The 17,245-nt window shown below is 40.3% G+C and overlaps 1 protein-coding gene across 5 annotated transcripts in view; it reads left to right on the forward strand.

Annotated features, from left to right (window-relative positions):
- Positions 1-17,245, forward strand: part of PPP4R4 (protein phosphatase 4 regulatory subunit 4) — an 80,496-nt gene that overhangs the window by 20,095 nt on the left and 43,156 nt on the right. For all 5 annotated transcript variants that reach the window (XR_014693449.1, XM_084520657.1, XM_084520658.1 and 2 more), the window contains exon 3: positions 4,039-4,141. Coding sequence is in view for 4 of the 5 variants with exons in the window: in XM_084520657.1 (XP_084376783.1) it covers positions 4,039-4,141 (103 nt within the window). In the remaining variant the exon portion in view is untranslated. The remainder of the gene's footprint in view (positions 1-4,038; positions 4,142-17,245) is intronic.

The following is a 17,245-nucleotide window of genomic DNA, read 5'->3' on the forward strand; positions in this document are numbered from 1 at the left end:
TACATTTCTGTTGGGTGAACTTGGTTGCATTTTTCTTTTTTTAGTGGTTAGGATTTCTTTCACCTTGATACACAGTGAATAAATTATTCAAAATAAAACATCATAACTTCTCCAAGTTACTTTGACCTTTTGCATTATTATTACTGGATGACACAAAGGTATACATCTTTTCCTTGCAGAGATTGCAAGCTGTATTGTAAGAAGGTGTTGTGGACCTCATCTACCCTGGGACCATTTTCCACTTTGGGGGCTGTAGATTTCCCAATTCTGCTTTAAAGTTTTGTTGGAATTAGTATGTAATACTCAGAAATTTGCCATAAGCATGAAAAGCTTTAATATTCATTGCATTAAATTAGATAATAAAATGGCTTTGAATAATGTAAAAATAATGCAAGCTGTAAATAGATCAGTTATTAACTAAGTTAAATCCATTTTCAGTGGCTGGCACAATGCTGCTCTTTCACTGAGTTTAGATGTTACAGGGAGACATGGTTTTATGGAGAGAACTCGTACATGTTTTCCAAATAAGATTGCAGGCATCCTAATATTAAAATCAGTCTAAAAATCTGTACTTTTACCCATTATCACTGTTTTTGAATGGTGTTAAAAATGGCTTTGGTGTAGCTTTGCCCTGTCAAAACTTGTCAACAGTTTTGTGTTTACAGACAACATTTAAAAATATGTAGTGGTGTGTGTGGTAACCAGCCATTAAATTGACTCCTTCTACTTCTCAAGAAAACCACATCAGCTTATATCAGTGGTAGTCTGAACAGAGCATTAAAAAACAGAAACGCTGATAATCTTTTTTTTTTTCAGTTAGAATATTCACTGTATTAAATAAAAAGTAAATATTAGGAAAAAAAATGCATTATCATAATAGTCACATTCTTTATTGCAAAAGCAAGGTAGATAGCGGGAGAAAAAGATAACCTCCTATTCAAAAATGTAGGAAACGTTAATTGTTTATACGTTGTGAAGTCTTTCCTTGAGCTTGAAATTATGTATCTGAAGTTTGTTTTGTTTTCAGGTTGCTGAACTTTGTTTATTAATATTTTTGTTATCGTGTTCTGGTATGGTGAATTTCACTCTACCTTTTAAGTATTGTAGTATAATTTTCTGAAAGTTCAGAAGAGTGAGAAACTTTGCATGACACTGAGTTGTAAAAAAATATATTTTAAATTAACATTGTTACTGCTTTCACAGCTACTGCTGTGAAGAAAATGGAAAACGAGGGAAGAGAAACTAAAGTCGAGATTCTTCAATTAAATGATCTGGTATTAAAACCACATGGAAAATCAGTGGTACGGACAGAACTGGAACTCAGGATCTCCTGACCCTGACTCTATTAACCTTTCTTCAGATCACGTTGTCTCTGACAAAGAGAAGTAATTTATGAAAATCTGAAATAGACATATTTATTGGAAAAGAATATTTTTATGCTTCTGCTGATACAAACATAGTTCTCAGCTTTGTGCAGTAACATACATAGTCAATTTTTCATCTGTGTTGACCTCTCTCTCCAGCTGCAATTTTTGCTTGCTTTTTATTACAAGAATACAGATACAATAAATGTGGAGAGCCTACTCTTGAATGACTCCCAGATTCTGCTAGAAGGTCAGAATATTGCAACCCTGGTTACAGCACGTCTGATAACCTTAGTGCTGTGGTCACAGCTTCCTGCTCACTTGTTACTCATATTAGAATTCATGATAACTCTTCCATTTGGGTTTTTATCTTTGTAATATTTAATATTTGTATGGTCCAAAAATAAAAGACAAGAATACTGATTCCTGGGATTCCTGGCATGTAGCTCCCTTTTACAACACAGTAATTGCCATGACTGAGTTCGTGAGAGACACTTCTTGGTTACTTTTGAGCTCAGAGCAGTGGGGATGATCAATCAATTAGCTGCTATAGCATCATGTTTGTTAGCTGCTATAGTGAGGCAAAGATCTCTGAAGGTGCTATATATTACTGTGTGAAAAATCAATGGGACCTCTAACAATGGTGAAGCTCAGCACAAACATGAATACCTCTAGGACTAAGGTTTGTAATGGGTTTGTGTGTGCAGGATCATTTTCTCACCATGCAGATGCACACAGGAGAGCTAGTGTTTGTGTCTGCGCTTATAGGTGGTAGAAGAAAACAGGTAGACCAGGGGCATGGACCATTTATTTAGGCTGAAATAAATTGCTCCTTATTCATTCTTATTTCTCTTCATTATTTTTTAAGGGAAATCATCGCAGAGGTAGACATGCACAATATAAAGTTAGTTTAATTCCATCACGTATGTTTTAGACACATGCTTTCAAGTTACTCTGTACAAAAAATGAGACATAAAGGCAATAGCCAGGTTTACACTTTATGGAAGAGGAGGTTTTTGTTGGGGCAGAGGTTTTCACAGGTTAAGAACCTTACACAGTGTGATTGTTTGCAGGGGGTGAGTTCAGTAATTAACACCCATCTGCAGAATGGACACCTAGCACAAAACTGAACTGTTGTGTGTGTGACTTTCCACCTTACACAGACCAAATGAGGATTTGAGTTCTGGAATTCCTGCCTTCCAGCCTGTACTTAATCTTCCAAAACATGCTCCTAGTCTTAGACAGGAAACTGTCTTTGCAAGGACAGTGAAGAATGCTCTTTCTTAATCTAAACACAATTAAGTTAATGTTGATGTTAAATACTTTCATTAGAAAATTATAGAATGCAAAGAAAAAAATCTAGTAGGACGTGAAAATATTAATGTTAGGATATTCTAGTCTGTATTGATTTTAACCAAAGCTTCTTGCTTATTATACAAATATATTCTTGTTTGTAAAAGTGTATTTACATGCATTTAACAAAATAGATTTAAATTGGCCTGCTTGACGGTACCTGTAAACAACTATAATTTCAGCTGATCTTCTGAAAGACATAAATGTTGAGGATGATTTAGAGCATTAGTGGAATGTGCGAAGATTTTGTTAGCTGCACGAAGGTTTGCATCTTAACTATGAATTGCCTAATGTACTTCAGTGGCAGGACAAAACTGGGAAGTTGTTCTGTAAATCTACTCTCTTGTGACCCATTTGTGTGCTTGTTCCCCTCTTGAGCTTATATGTTCCACTAAGACAACTTGGAAAGACCACAGGATAGGGTGTGGTATATGGAAGTATTTAAATGTAGTTTTACTATGAATTTCATTTTAAAAATGTATGTATGATTATATTGAACACTAAAATGCTTGTGTGTGTACAGTTGAGTGTGACATACTTATTTAAAAAAGAGCTTTGCTGTTGGAACAAATTTGATTTTGTTTAGAAAAACAGATTTTATGCATTTAAACAGGAAAAAATGTTTTGATATTTAGCTTTAGTGTTAATTTTGGCACCTGGGAATACTTGATCCTTTCTCTTCTGATTCTCTTTTTGGAAGTGTATCAACTTGCATAGTTTTTATTCTCATCTCATGCTTTTTCCTCATTGTTACCTACCCATCCATCTCTCTCTTTTTCTTTCTCTTTTTTCTTTTCTCTTTTCTATTTCTCTTTCAATTAGAGGATACTACCAAGAGACACAGGACAAGAAAAACAAAGGATCTATAAACTAATCAAGCTTTTGCATGCATCTTTAATCACATTTGACATACAGCTGATTATTTTCCCTCAGAAAAGCAAAAATCATAGGTTCCTGTTACATGTTGAGTAGTTTTCATTTATTTCTTCCATCTACTCTCTTCCTATGCTTTATCACCTATATTTATATAATAGAAGAGATTGCACAAAATCACTGCTTTGATCATCCAGTTTGAAATAGAACTTTTTTTATATATATTTTAGAACATTCCATACTAGAAATGATACATAACAGCTTTTTTATGTTTGATATGCTTTTAATACTGTTTTCTACTGCTTATTATATAAAAGTTGTGATGCTTCTTTAGACTTACTAACCTGTGTGGGGTGAGCAAGGGGCTTTTTTTCATTTTTTTTAAATGAAAATTGTGATCTTGTAATCATCTTAGATAGTAATATGTTGTTTGCATTTTTTTTTTAAGTTCTGGCCAGGATATCCAAGGAACAAGTGTGGTGGCAAATCTTCCAGTTCTGATGCGACAGAATCCTGCAGAAACACTACGTCGTGTTTTACCAAAAATACGAGTAAGTTTGTATGTGGTGAGGTTTGAATGCATCTTTTTCTGCTAGTCCAGGTACTTTAAAAGGGTAAAAAAAATTAAACATTTTTGTTGCAGACTTGCTCATTAGGAGAGGTATGTCAAGCAGATCTTTGACATTAATTGACTGAATTTATGTAGTTTTGAAAAGTGTTACATCAGTTAAAGAAAGCAGAAGTAATAATGTTTATGTATTCTAAAGAGTTACCAATGTTTTGACAGCTTTTTGAGAACTCCTTTTGAGGACCAGCCAGTCATAATGGTTCATTTTGACATTCTCAATCTCCTCCCATCCGAACGTTTAAGATTTTCATGCAATCCAGAAAACACACTTTGCTTTTAGCTGTCCTAAAATTCATTTACTGCCCTCCAAATTTTTAGTAAGTCACCTCTAGCTGTGATAAACACATGCTATCCATGCAATGTTAAAACAATATTTTTATGCATGTATTTATTTGGATAAAGGATATCTTAAGAAACAAAAGTATCTCTGTATTTATACTCGGCCCCAGGTGTGACCCATGGGTTGATGTAGCCTAGAAGAAATTACAAAGTTAATTTAAGGTGTGGTTTTAGGAGCAGCTTCAACCAAATAAGACTGCATGACGAAACAGATGTTAATTCCTTTTAGGTATATAAAGTCAAATTGTCCTGGTTTCAGTTAGCACAGAATTAATTTTCTTCCTAGTAGCTGGTGGAATGCTGTGTTTTGGCTTAGAATGAGAAGAGTGCTGATAACACCCCGATGCTTTAATTGTTGCAGAGCAGTGCTTATACTAAGCCAAGGACATCTCAGCCTTTGCTCTGTCCTGCCAACGGGCAGGCTGGGGGGTGCAGTAAGAGCTGGGAGGGGACAGACCCAGGACAGGTGACCCAAACTAGCCAAAGGGGTATTCCATACCATCTGACGTCATGCTAAACAATATATAGGGGTGGCTAGCCGGGGGGAGGGGGCCGGACTGCTCGGGGTTAGGCTGGGCATCGGTCAGCGGGTGGTGAGCAATTGCATTGTGCATCACTTGTTTGTACATACTATTATTACTTTCGTATTATCACCATTGTATCATCATTATTATTATTGTTATTATTATTTTGTTATTTTTTTTTCCTGTCTTATTAAACTGTCTTTATCTCAACTCACGGGCTTCACTTTCCATTTCTCTCCCCCGTCCCAGAGAGGGAGGGGGGAGGGTGAGCGAACGGCTGCGTGGTGTTTAGCTGCCGGTCGGGTTAAACCACGACAGTCTTTTTGGCGCCCAACGTGGGGCCCGAAAGGTTGAGATAACGGCAGATCTGATCAGAGTGTGTTAAACTAAAATTGGTGTAAGGATTAGACCTGCTTAATAGTCACTTGTCATGATGCTGATTGCTTTAATCACAACTCTGCTGCGCCTGTTTTCCAAATTGAGTATTATAGTACATTATTTTCCGTATTTGCTCTCTGTAGTGTTGTTTCTCCTCTCTGGGCCCTGGTTTCAGACCATTATGGTACTAAGTGTTATAGCAATGGCTTATGAGACGATAAGATATCTGGTCATGACTCTAACTTGGTATTTATACTCAGTAACATCGTGGACTCTGTACTTTGGAAACAGCATCTTGGGAACTATTAGCAATTATACCTATTGTTTTTCTCCATTAGAGAGTCAATCTGTGGAGGGGAAAGGGGAGGATATTTTTCCTTACTTGCTTACTCTCCCTTTCTCCTTCACCACCCCTGTATCCTCCTGGGTCACTCTGCCTTCCTCCTTCACCACCCTCTTATCCCCTGAGCTTGTCACAATAGCTCTCCAAGATATTGAATATTTCTGGAATACTCAGAATACCATAGTCTTGTTGTTCTGCCTCATGAATGCACTTCAGATTCTGCTTAAAGTTAAACAACTACTTATGAAGCTCATCCGGAGATCTGCCCGGAGGCAGTATAGTTGTGGGTGGCAGGGAGTATGGGTGGATATGGGCAGGCATCTAGAGCAGTTGGCACCCCCAGTGTGTTGGAAATTCACCCCTGAACAATGGCAAAATCCTCAAAAACTGGCAGAATGCTTGAAAAAAAGGTGTAATGATTCTGGCAGTTCCAAAGTAACACAAATCATTGTAACGTGCTGGGGCCTGGCTCATGCCTATCGAGCTGCCATTGATACTGCTGTCAACTTAGTGACAGACCCTGCGGCCACTCCAAACCCTGTGACAGATCCAACGGCCACTGTGACCCCTACGGTGGATTCTGCAGCCGCTCCAGTCCCAGCTCCTGCAGCCGCTCCAGTCCCAGCTCCTGCAGCCGCTCCAGTCCCAGCTCCTGCAGCCGCTCCAGTCCCAGCTCCTGCAGCCGCTCCAGTCCCAGCTCCTGCAGCCGCTCCAGCCCCAGCTCCTGCAACTGCTCCAGTCCCAGCTCCTGAAGCTGCTCCAGCTCCAGCTCCTGCAGCTGCTCCAGTCCCAGTTCCTGCAGTCGCTCCAGTTCCAGCTCCGGCCGCTACTCCAGTCCCAGTTCCTGCAACTGCTCCAGTCCCAGCTCCTGAAGCCGCTCCAGCTCCAGCTCCTGAAGCCGCTCCAGCTCCAGCTCCTACTGCTGCTCCAGTCCCAGCTCCTGCAACTGCTCCAGCTCCAACTCCAGCTCCTGTAGCCGCTCCAGCTCCTGTGGCCGTGTCAGAGAAACGAGCTGTAGCAGTGCAAGTTGACCCTGCAGAGGGCATTCCAACCCCTGTGGCAGACCCTGTAACAAAGTCAGAGAAACGAGCAGTAGCAGTGCAAGCTGCCCCTGTAGAGAAGGTGAAAATATGGTATAGAAATTCAAGTCGTTTAGAACGCAGAGAGTCTTCTGCCAATCCAGGTAAGGCTTCTGCCAAAACTAAGTATAGAGATGACGAAGATGATGACGACGCTGGGCCGTCAAGGATTCAGGAGGAGGAAGATGAGGATGCCGAAAGAGCAACAGTAACTACCCGAAGCCTAAACGAGCGCGAGCTACGAGATGTACGAAAAGATTTTGGTCGCTGTATAGGTGAGCAGCTTGTCACCTGGCTGCTCCGGTGCTGGGACTCTGGAGCCAATTGTGTGGAATTAGACGGCAGGGAAGCCAAGCGGCTGGGATCCCTTGCTCGAGACGCCGGCATTGACAAAGCAATTGCAGATGGAGCACGACCCACCAGCCTCTGGAGGCGTCTCCTCTCAGCTGTGAGGGAAAGGTATCCCTTCAAGGAAGATATTTTATGTCTACCAGGCAAGTGGACCACTATGGAGAAGGGAATCCAGTACCTGAGGGAATTAGCCGTACGGGAAGTGATTTATGAGGATCCAGACCTCAAACAAACATCCACAGATCCAGATGAAGTCAAGTGTACACGACCCATGTGGCGGAAGTTTGTACGGAGTGCACCATCATCATATGCCAGCTCATTGGCAATAATGGCCTGGAAAGAGGATGAGGAACCCACAGTGGGTGAAGCGGCTAAACAACTCCGGCAGTACGAAGAAAGTCTCTCCTCTTCCTTACAGGCCTGCGTCTCAGCTGTGGAGAAACTTTCTGAAAAGGTTCACCAACTTGAAGAGAATCTATTGTCCTCCCCACCTGAACCAACCAGTGCCCACCGACCAAAGGAGAACACTTGGGAGAAACTTTCTGAAAAGGTTCACCAACTTGAAGAGAGATTATTCTCCTTCGCACCTGTACAAAGCAGTGTCTCAGCTGTCAGGGGTAGGCGTTCACCCACACAAGGAAGACGATATGGTGGGTACTCACCCCGTGCCACCCTGTGGTTTTACTTACGAGACCATGGAGAGGACATGAGAAAGTGGGATGGAAAATCTACCGCGACCCTAGAGGCACGGGTACGTGAGTTGCAAAAGAAAACAATCAGGAAAAAGGGATTCTCCGAAAAGTTTGCTGCTCCAACTTCCAGCAGACAGTCCTTCAAACACAGAAACGAGGAAGATTCTGACCAGGATTAGGGGGGCCCTGCCTCCAGCCAGGGGGAGGAAAGGGACAATCGAGTTTATTGGACTGTGTGGATTCGATGGCCTGGCACATCACGCGCACAGAAGTATAAGGCTTTAGTAGACACCGGTGCACAATGTACTATAATGCCATCGAGCTATAAAGGACCAGAGCCCATCTATATTTGTGGAGTGACAGGGGGATCTCAGCAGTTGACTGTATTGGAGGCTGAAGTGAGTCTGACTGGGAATGAGTGGGAAAAGCACCGCATTGTGACTGGTCCGGATGCTCCATGTATCCTTGGCATAGACTATCTTAGAAGAGGATACTGCAAGGACCCAAAAGGGTTCCGGTGGGCTTTTGGTATTGCTGCCTTAGAGACAGAGGGCATTAAACAATTATCTACCTTGCCTGGTCTCTCAGAGGACCCCTCTGTTGTGGGGTTGCTGAGGGTCGAAGAACAGCAAGTGCCAATTGCTACCACAACTGTGCACCGGCGGCAATATCGCACCAACCGAGACTCCCTGATTCCCATCCATAAGCTAATTCGTCAATTGGAGAGCCAAGGAGTGATCAGCAAGACTCATTCACCTTTCAATAGTCCCATATGGCCAGTGCGAAAGTCTAATGGCGAGTGGAGACTAACAGTGGACTATCGCGGCCTGAACGAAGTCACGCCACCACTGAGTGCTGCAGTGCCGGACATGCTGGAACTTCAGTATGAACTTGAATCGAAGGCAGCCAAGTGGTACGCCACAATTGATATCGCTAATGCATTTTTCTCCATCCCTCTAGCAGCAGAGTGCAGGCCACAATTTGCCTTCACTTGGAGGGGAGTCCAATATACTTGGAATAGGCTGCCCCAGGGGTGGAAACACAGCCCTACCATTTGCCATGGGCTGATCCAGTCTGCACTAGAGCAGGGGGAAGCTCCTGAACACCTGCAGTACATCGATGACATTATTGTGTGGGGTGACACAGCAGAGGAAGTTTTCGAGAAAGGGAAGAAAATAGTCCAAATCCTTCTGAAAGCCGGTTTTGCCATAAAACAAAATAAAGTCAAAGGACCTGCACGGGAGATCCAGTTTTTAGGAATAAAATGGCAAGATGGACGTCGTCAAATCCCAATGGATGTGATCAACAAAATAACAGCTATGTCTCCACCAACTAACAAAAAAGAAACACAGACTTTCCTAGGTGTTGTGGGGTTTTGGAGAATGCACATCCCAAATTACAGTCTGATTGTAAACCCACTCTACCAAGTAACTCGTAAGAAGAATGAGTTTGAATGGGGCCCTGAACAACGACAAGCCTTTGAACAAATCAAGCAGGAAATAGTCCATGCAGTAGCCCTTGGGCCAGTTCGAACAGGACCAGATGTAAAGAATGTGCTCTACACTGCAGCCGGGGAGAACGGCCCCACCTGGAGCCTCTGGCAGAAAGAACCTGGGGAAACTCGAGGTCGGCCTCTGGGGTTTTGGAGTCGGGGATACAGAGGATCTGAGGCCCGCTATACTCCAACTGAAAAGGAGATATTGGCAGCATATGAAGGAGTTCGATCTGCTTCGGAGGTGGTCGGTACTGAAGCGCAGCTCCTCCTAGCACCCCGATTACCGGTACTAGGCTGGATGTTCAAGGGAAGGGTCCCCTCTACGCATCATGCAACTGATGCTACATGGAGCAAGTGGGTTGCACTGATTACTCAGCGGGCTCGAATAGGAAACCCCAGTCGCCCAGGAATATTGGAAGTGATCATGGACTGGCCAGAAGGCAAATACTTTGGGATATCATCAGAGGAGGAGGTGGGTCGTGCTGAAGAAGCCCCACTGTACAACCAGTTGCCAGAGAATGAAAAGAAATATGCCCTGTTCACTGATGGGTCCTGTCGTATTGTGGGGAAGCATCGGAGATGGAAGGCTGCTGTATGGAGTCCTACGCGACGAGTTGCAGAAGCTGCTGAGGGAGAAGGTGAATCGAGTCAGTTTGCAGAAGTGAAAGCCATTCAGCTGGCTTTAGACATTGCTGAACGAGAAAAATGGCCAGTTCTCTATCTCTACACCGATTCATGGATGGTAGCAAATGCCCTGTGGGGATGGTTACAGCAATGGAAGCAAAACAACTGGCAGCGTAGGGGCAAACCTATCTGGGCTGCTGCATTGTGGCAAGATATTGCTGCTCGGGTAGAGAACCTGGCTGTGAAAGTACGCCACGTAGATGCTCATGTGCCCAAGAATCGGGCTACTGAAGAACATCAAAACAACCAGCAGGTGGATCAGGCTGCTAAGATTGAAGTAGCTCAGGTGGACCTGGATTGGCAGCATAAAGGTGAATTATTTATAGCCCGATGGGCCCATGACACCTCAGGCCATCAAGGTAGAGATGCAACATACAGATGGGCTCGTGATCGAGGGGTGGACTTGACCATGGACGCTATAGCACAGGTTATTCATGACTGTGAAACATGTGCTGCAATCAAGCAAGCCAAACGGTCAAAGCCTCTTTGGTATGGAGGACGATGGCTGAAATATAAATATGGAGAGGCCTGGCAGATTGATTACATCACACTCCCTCAAACTCGCAATGGCAAGCGCCACGTACTTACAATGGTGGAAGCAACCACCGGATGGCTGGAAACATATCCTGTGCCTCATGCTACCGCCCGGAACACCATCCTGGGCCTTGAAAAGCAAGTCCTATGGCGACATGGCACCCCAGAAAGAATAGAATCAGACAATGGGACTCACTTCCGAAACAACCTTATAGACACTTGGGCCAAAGAACATGGTATTGAATGGGTGTATCACATCCCCTATCATGCACCAGCCTCCGGGAAAGTTGAACGATACAATGGCCTGTTAAAGACTACCTTGAAAGCAATGGGCGCTGGGACGTTCAAAAACTGGGATACGCATTTGGCAAAGGCCACCTGGTTAGTCAATACTAGGGGATCTACCAACCGAGCTGGACCTGCCCAATCAAACCTGTTACGTACTGTAGATGGGGATAAAGTTCCTGTAGTGCATGTAAAAAATATGCTGGGTAAAACAGTCTGGGCTACTCCTGCCTCAGGAAAAGGCAAACCTATTCGTGGAATTGTTTTCGCTCAGGGACCTGGATATACTTGGTGGGTGATGCAAAAGAACGGAGAGGTCCGGTGTGTACCTCAAGGAGATTTAATACTGGGTGAGAATAGCCCATGAACTGAATTGCACCATGTTAAATAGTATATTATACTGTATGTTATCACTACCATGATTACTATAGGTGACTAATTAGAATGTATGGAAAAGAGTGTAACCTGAGCATGACATAAATGGTATGGAATAAGGGGTGGATAGATGTCCTGGTTTCAGTTAGCACAGAATTAATTTTCTTCCTAGTAGCTGGTGGAATGCTGTGTTTTGGCTTAGAATGAGAAGAGTGCTGATAACACCCCGATGCTTTAATTGTTGCAGAGCAGTGCTTATACTAAGCCAAGGACATCTCAGCCTTTGCTCTGTCCTGCCAACGGGCAGGCTGGGGGGTGCAGTAAGAGCTGGGAGGGGACAGACCCAGGACAGGTGACCCAAACTAGCCAAAGGGGTATTCCATACCATCTGACGTCATGCTAAACAATATATAGGGGTGGCTAGCCGGGGGGAGGGGGCCGGACTGCTCAGGGTTAGGCTGGGCATCGGTCAGCGGGTGGTGAGCAATTGCATTGTGCATCACTTGTTTGTACATACTATTATTACTTTCGTATTATCACCATTGTATCATCATTATTATTATTGTTATTATTATTTTGTTATTTTTTTTTTCCTGTCTTATTAAACTGTCTTTATCTCAACTCACGGGCTTCACTTTCCATTTCTCTCCCCCGTCCCAGAGAGGGAGGGGGGAGGGTGAGCGAACGGCTGCGTGGTGTTTAGCTGCCGGTCGGGTTAAACCACGACACAAATGCAAAGCCTAATAAGTCTGAAGGTATGTAAGGCTACAGCAGGAATTAAGATTTCAAATATGTTAGCATGCCTGATTTTCAGTGATTTTAAGACTATCAGCAAAGTGGAAAATATATTATTTTTGGGTATCAAAATATCTGAAAATTTATTTTTATAACAACAAATTGCTGAGTTTTTTTTTTCATTTGATCAGGGTATTGTCAGTCTTCTGTTGATACCACTAACATTTCTTATGTGATTAAATCAGTGTTTTGATTTAGAACAATCTGGCCTAGTCTAACGCAACAGATCACTTCGATTTGAGTCTTTTTCTAATTTACACAAATTATCAGCTAAAAAATCACTGTGTTTGTTAGTAGCTGTTCAGGTGAATACATATGCTCTATATGGTAAAGGAGGTAGAAAATCACAGGATTGCTTGCAGAAATTGTATTTTTAAAGCTCTGAGTTGCCTTCATATCTTTATGGACAGACTGAGCATCCTTGTACATTTTTAGAGAAGCTGTTGACATTTCCAGTAATGCAATTCAGTCATGATTTTACTAGCCACTTTGTAGAAGTTTGGGTTTTTCCCCATATGAATTTAAAATTCATACCCCTTTTTATAGTTTGCCAACAGGAATGTAATTTTCTTGTTGCAAACAGCCAATGGCTGAGAAGAGTATTTAGATCACTTCAAAAAGATGGAAAGAGTTTAGCTAGTTACTGATTCAAGTATCAATCTGACAATTTTCAATATGTAGAACTGAAAGCTTGAGTTATGTTCTTGTCCTCTTTCTCTGAAGCACTTTAGGGATAAGAAGAAAAACAGTCTTCTGTAGTAGCTGCTGTGAGTTTTCTTGCTGTGTCTGTATCGGATTCTCACTGCCAGATGTAGGAAAGAATATAATTATATTAGTAACGAAGGTGACATGGCTGAGTCACATGCTTACATTAGTTTCCTGTCTGTTGAGGAGATGATTAATAAATTGCAAAGTGGGCCCGTGTGAAAATGGTATTTGTTTGTTCCAGGAAATTCTCATTTATATTTCATTGTTTTCTTTGCTGAAATTTTGAAGAAATTAATTGTTTCTTTTATTGACAAGCTGTGTGGATATCTATATCTCAGCTTTTAAAAAATAATTACTATTATTAAGCCAGCTACCTTATTATATTAATATAATAATAATAATAAAATCATACTCTGAAAAATAATTTGGTGCATTTCTTATTGCCTGTGGAATTCTCTGTTTCCTAATAGAAATCATAGAAAAAAATCATAGAATTGTTAAGGTTGGAAAAGACCTCCAAGATCATCTGGTCCAACCATCAATGTACCACCGATGTCACCTGTTGAAACATGTCCCATTGGCCTTTGCCCATTGATGCATCCTGTCCAGATCCCTCTGCAGCGCCTTCCTAACCTCCGGCAAATCAACACTTCCCCCCAGCTTGGTGTCACCTGCAAACTTACTGAGGGAGCCCTCAATTCCCTCATCCAAGTCATCAATAAAGAGGAGAGGCTGCTTGTGCTGGGGAGATAGGTCAATGTTGGTAAAAATGTTTAAATGTAATAAATTATATTTTGCTCATTTTTTATGAATTGATAGCATAAGAGGTGAGGAACAAATATGTATGTAGCCCTCAGTATGATTATATAGCAAATACTTTTCTGTAGGATACTTAAATGGAAGCCCTATCACATACTTTTCAGCAGGAGGGCCTTAGGTTCTGCATTGTAGATGTACTCAGTAATATTCCGTGCACCAATATATACTGGGGGCTACCCTGCTGGAAAGTTGCTTTGCAGAAAAGGACCGGGTGGTCCAGGTGGACGCCATGTTGAACATGAGCCAGCAATGTGCCCCCTGCTGCAAAAAAAAGGCTAATGATATACTGGGCTGCATTAGGCAGGATATCACCGGCAGGATATCACCAGCAGGTTGTAGGAGGTGATTCTGTGAATATCAGACATCACCTTTCAACTTTGTAATATCTCCTGAGACTTCTGTGACTCCAACTCCAGGAGACTTCTAATTCTTAAGAGGATCTGTTCCAGCTTTGATGTGATTACTTAAATTCAGCAAATGGCCAAGAAGTAGCTGTCCTCAGAACTGACAGATAGTTTAAAAACATTGAGTACTTCTGGTTGACATGTTCTGTGCTATAAAATGTAGGCCAATAGACACTATTTTAAAAAATATTTATATATATAATGATTTGAGTAAAAGAGTGACTTGAAGTTCCAAAGTAATTGAAAGCCTTTTAACTTACACCAAGTTTCTGCAGTTACTACTACATGTTATTCTGACATACCATAATGCATTCTTTCCTAAACCAACCTACTGGCTTCAAGAAAATCTTTTTTAAAATTTTCTATTTAAAATACCGAATCAATTTTTGTCACTGGTCTTTCTACTTTGAGAGCAGAATACTTCTGAAATGAGGGAGTAACAAGAAACAGAAGAAACTGGTGATTTTTTTTTTAAACTTAGTATGTCAGGTGTTACAGTGTTGATGTGTTTCCATCAAAGCCATTTTCAGGCTATGTTTCTTAAGTATTACTAAACTCTGATATTTTTATATATTAATATAAAGGAAAAAATATATTTGTTATAATTTAATAATTGAAATAAATAAGCTGTTGTAAATGAAAATTCTGCTTTGATTCTGCAACAAAATAATTATGTATGAACAGGAAATAACTGGAGAAATGGTAGAATTTGCCTCTCTCTCTTTAATAAAATGTCTAACATAGGAATACAGCTTTTCGTTCTAGTCTTATTTTTTATACAGGAATGGAGAAAAAATTTAAAAGGATGATCATTAGCATGATCGAGGCCTGGGGCCTGGAAAGTATCTGGGAGTACACTGGGAGTTAGAGATTAGCTTATTCAGATCAGGAGGCACTTAATTACTTTGTAAAAGTATCTTCCTGCATAATAATAAAAGCCATTTAACTGGAAACAGTATATGAAGAAATAAGAGTTAGGAACTGAGGACAGAAAAATTAGAATGAAGCAGACGTTATTAATAATAAATATGATCAATCTTTAACATACTAACTGAGAAAAGTGGTGGATTTTTCATCTTGCAGTGTCTTTTAAATCCAAACTGAATGCCTTTCTAGATGATAAATTAAATGACATTTAAGTTAATGGACTCAAGGCAGAGGTGAAAGAGTGAAATATAGTGGCTTCTGGTTTATAGACAGTCAGTCTAAATCTAAGTGTACCTTTTAGCTTTAAACCTTACAAATTAAAACTTTTATATATATATATGTGGTAAATTTATTTCTGCGGATATACTCTTACTATTCTTCAGTGGTATCACCATTCTTCAATGGTGTTTTGTTATCTAATATTTATTATTGGTAATAAAACAGTTGTACGCATGTTTACTGTATTTTTAACATGTACTTCAGTGTCTTTGACTGGAAAATAGTATTTGGCATCATTAGCCACTTGACTTTTTTTTTTTTTTTCCTCTTATCCTAGTTTTTATTGGAGAAATTGTCCTGACCATTAAATGGAAACTGTATAGTTTACAAAGGCATAGCCAACTACTCAACTGCAGTTACAGTCCTGCAAATGTAGTCTGGCATTGCAAGGATCTAAGTTGCCTTAAATTGCTGCAATTGGTTTCACAACTGTAGATTGGGAAAAATAATTTGTAAGTTCAAATTTGCATGTGAAAAATGAGTTATAAAGTAGTTTCAGGGTCGTGTTTATCTAAAAGTATTGTCACCATGTAATTGGATAGGAAAAACAATACTTCTGTAGTGTATTTGCAGAAACACAAAAGCAAAAATACTGCTTTTATTAGAGCTGAGAATAAAACAGATTCAGGCAGAAATAAATGCAACAAATGTTCTGGCTGTCTGGATTACAAATTTCAATTTCATTTGTGGGAAATTTATTAACCTGGTTACTTTTGTAAATAAAAAAATAACATATATATGCAAATTTCTTATCTTTCTTCAAAAAACAATTAAAATGATACCAAAGACTCTTCCTATATTTGACATAATTGTTTTAGGTCTGATATATGCAGAATGAAATAAGAATATATATGCAGAAGATAATATGAGATATGCAGAATAAAATAATAAAATAACACTGAATTAAACATAGGAGATCTAATGATTAAATTGAGTATCAGTGTTGTGGTTATGGTAATAAAACAAATATATCTCATTTAGATGCTAAAAAAGGAATGAGATTATGAAATATCTTTTAAATTATATGGTTAAAATTAAGTGGCATCCTTGTATCGGTTCTTTTGCATAGAAGTCCCCACTCTGGGTTTCTACATGCACCTCCTCATGTATCCTGAAAGTCATTGGTTTAGCAATGAATCTTGGAAGTCGCATGCAGGTTTAGCATTTTCTGTCCATGGCTGCTGCCACCAGAATCAGTGGAGGGAGATTTCAAGTGTCTATCTGATTTTAGGTGTCTGTCTGATTTTAGGTTTTTATCTGATTTTTCCACATTCTGTAACTGCAGAAAACTGTAGCTACTCCTGTTGAAGTATATAAATCAAGCCTTATTCAAAGCTGTGTGATTAGTTCCAGACTCGTTTCACTGTTACTGATTTTCCTGATATATCAGTCTCCCCTTGAAAGCTTTTCTTTTTTCCTCATTGATTTCGTAGTTTAGGAAGACGTGGAGTGATTTTCACCCTATTATTATACCTATTTTAAGGTCCATTCTCATTGTATCTTCTTCAGTTCTCCTTTTCTGATGTGTATTTTGAGTCCTAAATGAAAACTTCTGTCATGTCACCACGGTTACTAAAATGACAGACTATGTTTCTACTTACAGCTTTCTTTCAGGAGCATTCTGTTGCTGCAGGACATAAAACACATTAAACTAGTTAATTTTCTGTTTTCTGATTAAGGGAATAAGTCATGCTTTCTAAATTTTCCAAGTTTTGATGCCTGAATTTAACTTCTAGACTTCAGGAAAATTCAAGAATACATTAGTACCCTTAAATTCCTTTAAATGTGCTTGTCTGAATACGAAAGACAGGAAAACTTTTTTTTTTTTTTTTTTTTTTTTTTTTTTTTCTCCAGAGTGGGAAGCTTTGGAGATTCCATGTGTGGAAAAATACACTACTTTCTAAAGAAATACATTTATATGAAGTATATTTAACTCATCCAGCTTGAGTTCAGTGTGGCTGAAATAAGAAGGGGAGACCCATACAGCTTTGTAGGTGGATCTGTATAGTTCTGAGT

Source organism: Aythya ferina, assembly GCF_964211825.1.
Source record: "Aythya ferina genome assembly, chromosome: 5".
In the NCBI taxonomy this organism is placed as follows: domain Eukaryota; kingdom Metazoa; phylum Chordata; class Aves; order Anseriformes; family Anatidae; genus Aythya; species Aythya ferina.